The following is a 13,460-nucleotide window of genomic DNA, read 5'->3' as shown; positions in this document are numbered from 1 at the left end:
GGTGATTCTCATGATTCACCTGAAGTGAAAACCACTTAGACAAATATCCAAGGAAACCCATTCCTAACCCCCAAAGGAGTCCCTTGGCCATAGATCTCTTATGAAATATGAATGGCTGCTAAGCAAGAGAGGCCAGAAGAGATTGCTAATACAGCTGCTGGGAATCCAGAGACCTAGATTTGGGTCCAGATCAGAAATCAATCACCACCAATCCACTTGGAACGGGAGTTTACCCATCTGTGAAATGGATTAGCCAACTACCCAGGCTTTACCTTCCTCCCAGAAATGAGAAGTGCCAAGCATTCATGTGAGCAATGACTACAAACATGCAAGGGTAAGACATTAGCATCTTTGAAAGGCCGATGTTTTAAAGATAAACCTTATGGATTGCATTTGAAAACTTGACTCAAACTTGAACTTGGGCACCTCTGGAAGAAACAGCAAGATATAAAATGCTTCCTCCATAAGTTCAGTGATTCCTATAAGAAACCTCACAGACTCAGGACATAGAAGAGAGGTCTTCTTACCAGTTTATTGCTCCCCAAATAATGTCGATGACAGTGGTGTTTGTGGGGAAGCTGCCAGAAGCCTCCTAATGACAACGTAATTGGCCACCAAATGATGAAAAAGTAACAATGAAAGCTTGATTGCCTAATCTTTATAGTCGTTATCCATATAAGTAGGAATGGGGTACATAAAATCCACTTTCCTATAAATGTGGAAATAAATAGGCTCTCTGTGAATTTAAAAAAAAAAATTGGCTTCCAACCACATTCAAAGGGCCCACCTATCATAGTTTTACACATGCGGACATCTGGCAGGGAAAGAAATTAAGGCCTACCTTAGAGAGAAGGGGAATACATCCATTTATAAATGTTATTTTAGAAGGGACTGTCTGGTCCTGTGCACTTATTAACTTCATTAGAAGGCTAATGAATCTACTGCTGGGAAAATGAGAGGGAGCTCAGGCTGCAGAAAGGGATGGGGAGAATTTCACACCCCTTCTCCAAGTGGCAGGGTTATTTATGATTGTGATAAAATGGCACTGCATTTGAAGGAAAGGGAAAACAACATAAAATAACAATCAACAGACACAATCCATACAAAAGTGTTACATTCTCTCAGCCACTGGACAAAAATCAAGATTTATGCATGTCGGGGTCCTGCCTAGTGGAAGGGAGAAAAAAAAAATGACTAGGCCATAAAAAGAAACCCTCTTTCCCATAATAAATAGGAGAACATTAAATCTGTAATCCAGATCGGCTTTTCCAGCGTTCTCATTTCTCTGTTCTCTAGCAAAGTAAGATGTCTGATGACCTAATATTTAGAGCAAACTCAACTTTCTTATTCTATCTTTTAGGAACAAAGACTTTCATAGATTGATGGTCCCTATGTTTAATGAATTTAAACTAAGTAGTCTGGACAGGTGTTCTGGCTAATGCCTTCCAACTGGCTCACACCCCTCAGTGAACAGCAAGTTAACAGAGTATGCTAAGCTGTTGACACTTAGATTGCAACTTCACCACCAGATATTTTAAGGAGAATGGCAACAATTAGGGTAATGCTGCTAGCTCATAAAAGGTTGGGCATCATAATCTGTTGGGCATCATAAATTCTGTCTTTGCTTGTTATTTGATGTGGGAGGGTCTTAGATTCAGAGTCAAAAGAGATTTGAGAGATCATTTCATCTAATATCTTTATTTATGAGGAAAGAGATGGATGCACAATAATCCAATAAATTACTAGCAGAAATGGACCTAAAACCCAAGTGTCTGAGTGGTTCCCAATTCTATATGAAACTTGGAAATGATAAATGCCTAAGTAATAAATACCTTCCTAAGTCAGAGTCTCTTGGGAAGGCCCCAGATATCTGGATTTTTTTAAACATATTCCACAAGTAATTTGGTGGCTACACTGAATTTCAGAAACATAAATGACCCCACCCTGATTTTCATGTTAATCACTTGAGAAGCAGCAAAGCTTTTCAGTGAGTTTAGTTCCCCAAAAAGTGCATTAAGAAAAAACCTGTAAAAGACAAAGTAACTCAACCCTAGGTTGGAGGAATCGAAAATAAGGTATTGCTTTGCATCTTACATCAAAAACCATCATTGTTGTCAATGTCATCCTCATTTTGTGATTTTAAAAACCAAGAATTATATTAACCTTCATATTGTCCCAAAGGAAAAGCCTTTGGAAATACTCTCTCAACACAGAATTTCTAGGCACTGTGCGTCTAGGAGTCCATATTTGTTCTATACCCAATCCTTCAGATGATATGATTGCAGTTGTCATCTGGAACCTGTCGAAACTGCTGGTCTAAGAGGAAATGGATCTACAAACAGAAAATAAGCATTCTTATATTAAGTAACTTGCTAGATTGCTAGCATTCTGCATTCCATGCAGTATCTCACTGAATCTTCACAACCTCTATAAAATAGGTCTAGTTACCATCCCAGGATATAGATAAGCAAACTGAGGCTTCGAGAGATCAAAAGATAGCTTATTCATATGGTGAAGCCAGTAGGCAGCCTAGCTCTGATTCATATCCAGGAAAATTGAACACAGGACTCACCCTTTCTACATACAGTACATACTTAATCCCTTTTGTCACCAGGTATTTCTGAAAACTATGGGAACTATTACCATAGGAAGTACAGTCAGCCCTTCACATCTGCAATTCTACATCTGACAACTCAGCCTACAGTAAATCAAAGCTATTTGGAAAAAAAATGATTACATATGAATTGAACATGTCCAGATTTTTTGTATTATTCCCTAAATAATATAGTAGAACAACTATTTACACCACACTTTTACTTTAAGAATTATGAGTAATCTAGAGATAATTTAAAGTATAAGAGAAGATGAGTATATGGTCTATACAAAAAGTACACCCTTTTCTATAAGGGATTTAAGCATCCACAGATATGGTATCTATGAGGAATCCAGCATCCAATAAATTCCCCACAGACACTAAGGGATGACTGGAGTCATTCCTCTTAAGAGGCACACATTCTAGTGGAGAAATAAGATGTGTTGTGTTAAACAAAATGTATGTGCCAGATTGAATGCTTCTCCCACTGATTCCTAGAACTGTTTTGCATTCTTTATGGAATGAGGTGGGGTGACAATAATAAAAATAGAAGTATTTCTAGACCAGTGCCACTCATGGCAGAATGCTCTGCACTTTGCATATATATATACACACACACACACACATTCTTGTATACATTTGCTGATGTTTCCCACATACATTAGTCTCATCTTTCAGCCAAACTAAGTATTGCTTGAGGATATCTCTTATGACACACTTATTCTGCACCTCCCAGCCACGAGTGCGAGATGCTCAATTAATATCTGTTCAATTGGCTGTTCTGTTACCCATTCCGTTTTCACTAGATTCATAACCACTGAAAGCAAATAGAAGGTCCCAGTCCTTGAGGGAGGATTGCACAGTCTGTATCAGCCCAGCCTTCGGGACCTCACATGTGAAGAGCCTAGCGGATGGGATGGAAAGCTTTTAATTAACAGCTGAACAAAAAAATGTCATTCCAATCTGCAGTTTTGTTTCCATTAATTCACTCAGATTCAGTAGGAATTCCACTAAGAATTGGGGTGAGCAGCTGTAGAGGGAGGGAAGCACATAATTAAATCATGAGTGTCATTAAAATTTGTAAACTAATAACTTCTGGGAAGTCTTAGCAATTATTATCAGGGTTTTCTTGGCAAACAAAAAATTAATAAATCCAAAAGGTCTCCATTTTCTATTAAAAAAGGCAGCATCCCTGAGAAAGGTCACTGACAGAACAATTAGGGAGAAAATAAATGGTTCAGACAACAGCTTGTGAACCAGATGAAAAGTCACAGGATTCCCAAGTGGCAGGAGAATAAGACAACTCAATAAAATGAAAGGGACAGGGCGAGGCAGGGCTGGTGCTGAGATTGGTTTGGGGATATTGGAAACTTCCATTCAATTCTCTAAACCCTTATGAGATGTAGCCTAAAGGCTAGGCATTGTAGGTCCAGAAACAACTAAGACATGTGGTCCCTAGCTTGAAAAGCTCCCAGACTGAGAACAAATCTCAATACTGCTTAAGGATATGAAGCTATGGCTGAGCAGAGAAGGGACATCCCACCTGGGGAGGAGGATCAAAGCAGGCCTCCAACAGCATGTACCTGGAAATCTGTCAGCTCTAGAAACACCCTAACCAAGAAGGCCCTTTGCTCTGTGGGCTCTGAAACCAGGAACCCAGAGGAACATCTGTGCAACCTAGATGCTTTGCTTAAATCAGAATGCCCCCCATACTGCTGGGCTAGGGTTAGGGTTAGGGTCTACCAAATGAGGGGAACCATTCATTGTGAAGAATTCCTGCTTCCTCTTATGCCTAGATAGTTGCAAATTCATTACCTTTGTGAGGACCCTAATCCAGTAGCCAAAGAAAAGCTCCTGCAGAGACCACACACTCATGCACAGTCTCTTTTGATCTAAGATGTTCCATTCAGGAACCTCTTCTAGAGACAAGATCTTGGCATGGGGAAGATGGAAGCTAAAACAATTGCTTGATAACTCATCACTCTCCAGAAAACAATATCTTTTTTTTTTTGAGAGAGAGAGAGAGAGGTAATGTGTTCATTATCCCAAGTGCTAATGTCTAAGGCATAAAGAAGTGAGTCCACGAAGTGATTTGCCAGTCAGAAACATAAATCTTGACCATGACTTATGTTCAAGGCTAATACTTGTTCAAAGCTAATACAAGCTGTGGATTAACTGGCTTTATTTGAGTTTCCATTTCCCTAATGGAGGACTGTGAATGCCACTAAAGGAGGTGGAGACCCACAGAGCACCATGTGTGCAGAGGGGCATAATAATGGCACGGGAGCAAGGGGGCTGCATGGAGTCTACACAGAATGCAGCCCTTCCTTGGAGTCCACAGTCCCGGTGCACCACATGACAGTGTCCTATGTTTGGTGAGAATGAAGGAGACGTGAATGGGAAGGTTGTCTCTATTTGGCTGCAGAGTTTTCATTTAGGAGAGTGCAGAACATAGGAGTGTCAGATCACAGCTTGGAAGACCTCCTAATCTCTGCCTTATGACCTAAGTAACACAGGGAAGGCCTGGGTCCTTTAGAAAAGCCAGTCCTACCCCCTTAATTCTCTAAACCTGAAAGCCTATGTGTGCAGTATTCTTGGACGAAGGGATGCCACCAGGCGGTTGTGCTAAATGACAAACTTGCACAGCCATCCTGGTGTAACAGCGCCAAAGAGTTCCAGAAAGAATGTCACAAGGACACAGAGACTGCCGCACTATTTGATGTCTCAGTCTTTTGTCTATTTAGAAGACCTCTGAATTATTAATCCAGTGAGGCAAATAATTATATCACACCGAAACCTGGCAGGGGGTGTCATCTTGTCATGACAGCTGCTGCTCTGGGGCTTCTCCTGTTGTACAGAAAATTGAAGAAGAATCACCAAGTTCAATTTCAAGTTGGTTAAGCATGTTGGGAAAAATCACAAAGCGAAAGGGGTGCATGTTTAATTCAGCTTCTTTTCTCAGCCCACTGTAGTAGGAAGGAAAATCATACTGCTCTCGGCTCCAGTGGCAAAATGTCATCGTTATCAGTACAGAAAAAAAGAGGATGGGAGATAGAGAACTTTAGGGGAAGCATGGGGAAGACAATGAAAAGAAGACTCCCTGTGAGGCCCTAGCAAGGTGGGAAAACCCACAAGATGTAGGAGTAGTCTCTTCCCTCATTCCTACACGGAGAGCCCTTAAGCTGGGCTTTATCAGGCCCATGAACACCTTGAAACCTAACACAAAACCACATTCATAGATGACATTTATCCAGAGGCAAAGCCCATAATACCCACTTTGCCTACCACGTGGAACCTGTTGTTAGTAAAGTGCACTTTGAGGAACCACCTTTGGCTGCGCCTCTCCTATAAAATGTGGGGACCCTGCACCCTCCTATCCAGTCCACCTTCATCTGCTCTCTACCTCCTCCGTGGCTCCCCTCTCTCTTGCAGGCCAACACAGTCTGGTCTTTGCCCTGCTGTACTCGGGATAGTTTTCCACTTTTGCCATTTGCCAGTCCTTCCCATTATCCCAACACCTTTTCAACATAAGGTGTTGACCCAGTAGAAAGTGATATGCCAATTCCCCCCAGGTGGCACAGGGAACAACATTCTAATTCACCTCCTGCCCTCCTTCATCCTCAAAGTCTCTGCTAACTCCCACAGAACACAGAATGTACCTTAGTATCCTCCAGTTTCCCCTCACACAGACCTCTGCAGCAATGGATCCTTAAAAACAAAGTCAATAATGGAACAAAAACCCTATACAAACACCCAGGTTCTAATAATCATTAATAATTACAATGAAGTAAGCACTTGCTACGTGAGTTACTGTGCTAAGTGTTTTCACATTTATTATTTAATCCTTCCAAGAAGCCATTCATCAAGCAAACACTTATTAAGCACCTCTTGTGTGCCAGCTTCTCTTCTAGGTGCTGAGGGCACAGCATTGAATTAAAATGCAAAAAAAAAAAAAAAAATTCGCTTTCTAGAAGACTTAAATACTGATGGGTTATAGGTAGACAATAAATAAATCAATAAGTAAAGACCTAGCATGCCAGATGGGGATAAGTACTTTGAAGGGAAACGTAGCCAAGTGATGAACAGTGAAGTACTTGGGAAAGGTCTCACTGATTAGGAGACCTGTGAGCAGAAGGGAAGGAAGCGAAGTATCTGCCTGCACCCTGGGAGCTCTAGGTGGACAGAGATGAGCAGGAAGACTCCAGGGAGCAGTATGGTGGGTGCATCAGAAGAAACTGCAAGGAAAATATGGCAAAGGCAAAGGTATGTTCTGTGCTATCCCCAATTTACAGACAGGGAAACTGAGGTGTGGAGAGGAAAATGAAAGTTTGATCTCCCCTAAAAGGTATGACCACACCCCAACCCCCAGAACCTGTAATAGGACCTTACTGGAAAAATGAGTCTTTGAAGATGCCATCAAGTTAAGGATCTCCTAATGAGATCATCCCAGATTACCAGGGTGAGGGCACTGAGCCCAATGTCGAGTGTCATCATAAGAGACAGAAGCGGGGAAGACACAGAGCAGGAGACCATTAACATCAAAGGCAGGATGGGAGGTACGCATTTGCAAGGGCTGCCAGCAGCCACCAGAGGCTGGAAGAGGCCATAGAGGATTCTCCCCGAGAGCCTCCACAGGGATTGTGGCCTGGATCCATAGCACCTTGTCCACAGACTTCGGGACTCCAGAGCTCTGAGAGAATAAATATCTGCTGCTTTAAGCCCCCTGATTTGTGGTACTTTGTTATGGCAGCCCCAGGAAACTAATACAGAGAGGTTAAGTAAAGTGGACAGAGTTACAGAGCTCCTGGGGGAGGCACTTGAATCCTGGCTAGTGGACACCTGGAGCCCTGGAGCCACCACACTGCCTACCACGTGTCAGTGAATTCACTGGTCTCTGAGACTGTGGGCACACCCTTCTCAGCTTCTAGACTAAGGCACGCAGCGACTAGTCCAGGATCCCTGGGTTTGCTTGGTTTGTTCCCAGAATTGGTCGAACTTCTTCTGAAGCATGGGATCCCAGAACAGCTGTTTTCCAATATAAGGATAGGACTTTCTGGCTTATTTCATGATTTGGCCAAGCAGACTGCACAGAAGTGAAGCTTAAAGTATCACACAGCATCACCGGGCATGAGGGAAGGTTTCTGAGCTCTAATTCTCTGGGAAGTACTGTGCGAGTGGAAATAGTCAGGCTTTCCTCTGCTAGAGGCACACTGGTTGCTTACACCTCTGCCCATTTTCACTGAGCAGCAAAATTAGATCCGAGACATCCTGTGCAAAGAGAGGCAGGCCCCGATCAACATGAGCAGTTAGCCCCCAAGTATATAATAGATGCCATGACTGTCCCCCTTCCTGCAGAGAGAGGCTCCAGCTATTTCTCAGCAAATAAGCAGGTCAGGTGAAGAGGCATCTCGCACCCCAGACCCCTCATATTTAAGACCCCAGGAAATTCTTAGGACATAGCACAGAGATAAGGATGCAGCTAGAAAAAAAATGGCCTTTTGTGACAGTGTTCTCTAGTGTTAACACCTGAGAGAGAAAATAGGAGAAAATGGTCCACCCCTTGAGTCCCACAGCCATGAGCACAGGATGTGAAGCACCAAGTCACCCTGGCTGGTGGAACTTGCTGCAGCCCTGTGTGACTGGACATCAGCATGTCTGAGTGTGAATGTAGGTAAGCAGGTGTGTAAAGAGGTATATATAAGGGCACATAGTTTCCTGGCCAAAGGAACTCCTAGTATCATAGCTTCATTAAAGTCCTTCTTAACTCACCCATATTGCTCTCTTCCCTCGTCCCCTGGTAGCACTGCTACCAGGGTCTTATCGACTAGGCATAGAAGGTACAGGGTCTAGCAATCACAATAATTTCAGGGGCCCCAAAATATTTTAAGTTCTTTTAAATTAAAAAGAAAAAAAATGAATTTTAGGCTGAAATTTTAATCCACGATATTAAGGTATTTGTCTTGCTACCAATTATTATTAAATTTTATTTTATAATAAAATGATATTATTTTAATATTATTTTATGGGAAAAGGGCCCCTCAAGGTAAAAGTGCCTAGGAACCATGAAAGTGACCACACAGACTTGGATCTGGGGCTCCAGAACCACAACACCTTCCACAGGCAAAGGCCTGGACCCCATTCCTAGGCCAAGGCTGACACCCATGGCAAGACTTCCTCGGTCAGCAGAGGGCCCCCTAGTGGAGGGTCTCTACTTGTTGAAGCTGTGGTCATCTGACCTCTCTGGCCAGACCCCTCCTTCTTCAGGCAGAATGACACTACAGAAGTGCCAAGGTGCCAAGGTGCGCAGAATGTGTGACTGGCCTCAGAAGATAGAAACAGAGGGAATGAATTCAGAGGAGGAGGTGCTTGGGTCCGCCCATGCATTAAAGTGGGCTTCCAGGAGGAGGCCAGTCTTCAGCTCCTTCTGAAACTGGCTTCCCAGCTGTTTAGCCTGCATTTCTCCAGAGCCAAAGCGGTGCACCTCCTTAAGAACCTCTAATCCACTTACCGCCAAAGAGAACTCTCAGTCACGCTCCCCAGGTTGAAGTCGTACAGCTTCGTCAGGATCAGGATGACCTGCAAGGGGTGGGGTGAGGGCAGAGGAGAGGGACAAAGAGGGACAAAGGAAGCTTACTTTAGTTTGTGTAGCAGTATACAGTGCATCTCCTATCACCCAGAGGAGGGCTTAGTATTTATCCGTTAAGTTGAGGGGATCAAGCAAGGGGGGAAATTACCAATTTAATGCACCTCTGTAACTGGTGGCATTTATTTTAATCCTGGCAGTTCTCTGCATTTGAAATAAAACATGCCAACAGGAATTAATTGGGCATTGACAGTTGTTTCTCCACATCTGTCCCCCCTCAAGGTCAGGCTCAGGCCAGCTGGCTTTGTTCAATACCAAGGTCACCCAGAGATCAGGGACAGACTTGCTTTTGATCTCAAGATGACTCTGATGTGCAGAACTGGATCTAAAGGCGGAAGAAGGAACTGGGTCTGCTTCTGTCTGTCTACAGAAGGGCTTCAAAGAGACTCTGTGTTTCCATCAGTAGGGCCTTCGCAGGCATAAATACTTGAATGGCAGTAGGCTCAGTCCCCACCATCCTCTGATGCCATTTGCCATTGATCATGTGGCATCTGCCCCACCATGCAGTAAGCAGGTCATTGGACTTCACAGGACTCCAGGACCGCTCCCCTGACTGCAGCCGAAGTGAAAAACCCAGAAGCAGCTCTGTGTGCCAGAGAGTTCGACTTAGTGGTGTTCTGAACTACTCTTGGGCTGGGGAGTGTCTTCCTGGGCCCTTTAGTCTCCTACCGCTGGGACTCGAATATCATCGATTGCCCTGCCCGCCCCTCAAGTGCCCTGGACAGTGGCTTAGGTACAACCTTCTACCTCTGAGAATGCTAAGTGCCCGCACCTGAGTCTGCTTTAATCAAAACGCAGGTGGGTAATACACAGCGCCTGCCTGCACGCGTGATAATCCAGTTACACATAATCGTGTTTATCTAAATTTAATGCACAACTCATTTCACTCTTCTCAGCTCCTTCCCATTCCACAATTTAACTTCCTCCAGTTCATTTGCACAGAAGCCATTAAACTCTTTCCAAGATAATGAATTTCTGCTACCAAGATGGGACTTTCCCATTCTAGGTATCCATTTAAGATTAAAGAAAAATAATCAGCCATTATATTGAACATTTTTATGGCACTTAACTAACAACAAAATGCTCACTTTTGAGATTTATTCTCATCTCACACTCCATGGGGTCAATCAGCCCCATTTCTATTTCTCCTATGTAAACTAAGAAAAACATGCCAGGCTGGGATGGGATCCATTATAGATCAAAAGGAGTCCATGGCAAATTGGGCTTAGGACATTTAACTTTTGTGGGAGGCCATTCCCGGAGGGCTCAGATTTCTTCCCCAGATTGTGTCCTATGACTGGAATAACAGGCTGGCAAGAAACATCATCAATGGCATGGCTATCTGCAAAGCAGCAGGATCCACCAAGCTGCCTTATTACTACAGCACACAGCAAGGAGTGTTTAATCTATGCAGTGAATTATCCTTTTTTGTTTTTTACAATACCAAATATTTGATGTCATATGGATATTCTAATGTAAGGAATAAATAATCTGTTTGCATAAAAATTAAAAATGTATGATACATTGAGATGTCCTGTTAATATGTAGATTTCAAAGTGATGAATTAGAGCTTCCTATTCTTTTCATATGTTCCCATGAAAAATTATGAGATTGTGAAAAACTGGGTATACAGTTTTAATTAGTTGGCTTAGTTGTTGGTGATGGTTCTTTTACAGGTTTTTTTTTTCTTGTTTTGTTTTGTTCTTTTTAGATGTACATGACAGTAGGGTGTATTTTGACATATTAAACATACATGGAGTATAGCTTATTCTAATTAGGATCCCATTCTTGTGGTTGTATATAATGTGGAGTTTCACTGGTTTTGTATTTATGTATGAACATAGGAAAGCTATGTCCAGTTCATTCTACTGTCTTTCCTATTCCCTTCATTCCTCTTTTTCTAATCCAATGAATCTAATCCATTCCCCTCCCTTCCCTTCATTCCCCTTCATCTAATCCAATGAATTTCTGTTCTTCCCTCCCCTCCCCTATCATGTGTTAGCATCCACATGTCAGAGAGAACATTTGGCTTTTGGTTTGGGGATAGTTAGCTTATTTCACTTAGCATGATATTCTCCAGCTCCATCCATTCACTGGCAAATGCCATAATTTCATTCTTTTTTATTGCTCAGTAATATTTCATGGTGTATATTTACCACATTTTCTTTATCCATTCATCTATTGAAGGGAACCTAGTTTGGTTCCATGACTTAGCTATTGTGAACTGAGCTGCTATAAACATTGATGTGGTTGCATCATTATAGTATGCCGATTTTAAGTCCTTTAGGTATAAACTGAGAAGTTTATATAAACTGAGAAAATTCCAAATTTTCTAAGGAATCTCCATACATGAAGTGAATTATTCTTATCCATAATCTCCCCAACCATACAGGTAACAACAAGCCAGATAATTGTATATACACGCAGACAAACAAACAGACCCATGTACACACATCTAACAGAGTTCTTCTGCCTTTCATTTGGTGACCTTTCATCTACCAAGTCATTCTCAGAGTTACCTTGTAAAAGCTCAGGTATCTGAGTGTAGGACAGCCCAAGTTTTAAAAGAACAAGCTCCAAACTATGCTAATCTATTAGGAGTGAATCAGAACAGCCATCTAGGCCCTTGCAGGAGCAAGTCAAATCACTGCATTTTTCTCCAAAAGCCTTCAGAAACCTCAGACAGTCTCCAAAAAGCACAAAATTCAGGTCAAAAGAGAAGATGTTGGGGATTAGGGTTCCAATTAACCAACAAAGCTTCTAACAGCTAGATCTAGAAAATTCTTCTTATCCCAAACCTAAAGCACCCATCTTCTTTCCCTCTCTCCTTTCCTTCTCTCTTCTTTATTGAGTAACTGAAATTCTGGCCATGAGGCTACACACTGGAGATATACAAAGAAAGGATCCAGGTCTTGCCCTTGTGGAGCTCACAGTCTCCTAAGGGTGACTCCACAAATGAGTCACCAAGCAAGGTTTCCTAATCCAAACTGATACCTAAGAGCAGAAACTACCAAGTCACAGGGGCTGGGGAAGACCTCTGCTTAGAGGCAGCACCACCACAAACACTCAGACATGCTGGAGGCCATCCATCCGAAAGAATGTTATTAGAGTCTCCTTAGTTCGTCCTTCCTCTCAGTGGCTGCCATGAGATTGCATCATGACAATTTCCAATTGACTGAAGACCACAGCTGTGTGCTCCAAAATGCATTGCTTCCTGCTTGTCAAGTCTGTACCTCCCAAGGGCTGCTTCCAGCTAATGAAGGGATACTAAAGCAGACCATTGCTGGATGACACGTGACTCCTCGGATGGGTGACAATGACTTGAAGATTCCCTTTCAGCGTTTCTGAACTTCCAGCCTGCTTTCCTGTGGGGTCAGGCCTGCATCTCAGTCTAGCAGCCGTTCCAATCTCTTCTGGCTCCTTTCCATTCTCATTCACGGGCATATTTTTTTTCTAATAATTTTCTTGGACATTGGATCTTATCTTGGTGCCTGCTTATTGGAGGATCCAGACTAACACATTCTTTCATACTTGTGTGAATATTATTTCTGCCTTCATGACAGATTGTTTCAGTTTTGCCTGTTAATTCATGAATGTTCTTGGTCAGAACCTTTACTGGTGCCTTCTGCTTAAGGAAGAAATCCAGGCCCAGTCATTTTACTAGGATTCAAAATCCTGTCCCTTTGCTTTAAGCAATCTAACTTTCTTGAGGTCCTTCAGGTTTTCCAAACATACTCATTTCCATTTTCTTCCATGTGGTATTGCCATATCATCACTTTATGTCACCCGCCTGTGCTGACCAGCCTATTGTTCAAGAAACAGCCCAAAGGCCACCTCTTTCAGGTGGCCTCCCTGAACTACCCCAGCCTTCACAGTGTTCTCTTCCTCTGAAGTTCCACTTTTCTAAAACTGAGTCACATAATGTAGCACTTAACCACGATTTTTAAAGTTTCTGACATGACTTGAGTTGCTGCCTCAAGCAGACTGTGAACGACTTGAGGGTGGATCGTGTGTTGTTCCTCTGTCTTCTTCACAGACAGACTCAGCATATTGAAGTTTCTTACAAAAGAATCACTTTGGAGTCAATAAAAGATACTGGTGATGTTTGGTGGGAACTCACAGACTGCAGCAGGAGGCAGTGTCAAGCTGGTTGACAGCCATCACTTTGGAGATAAGGAAATGAAACAGAGGTGCACAATGGGGTCCTGGTTCAAGGTTAAGTCT

General features: G+C 42.7%; 1 protein-coding gene across 1 annotated transcript in view; it reads right to left on the bottom strand.

Annotated features, from left to right (window-relative positions):
• The window catches only part of SORCS3 (sortilin related VPS10 domain containing receptor 3), a gene marked incomplete at both ends in the record, with an annotated part of 577,733 nt that overhangs the window by 385,342 nt on the left and 178,931 nt on the right, over positions 1 to 13,460 (bottom strand). The window contains one exon of the mRNA XM_081268651.1: positions 9,102 to 9,169. Coding sequence (XP_081124777.1) covers positions 9,102 to 9,169 — 68 coding nt within the window. The remainder of the gene's footprint in view (positions 1 to 9,101; positions 9,170 to 13,460) is intronic.

Source organism: Spermophilus citellus, assembly GCF_964194105.1.
Source record: "Spermophilus citellus genome assembly, chromosome: 15".
Classification (NCBI taxonomy): Eukaryota; Metazoa; Chordata; class Mammalia; order Rodentia; family Sciuridae; genus Spermophilus; species Spermophilus citellus.
The sequence above is the reverse complement of the archived record's forward strand: the minus strand, read 5'-3'. Positions and strand labels throughout refer to the sequence as shown.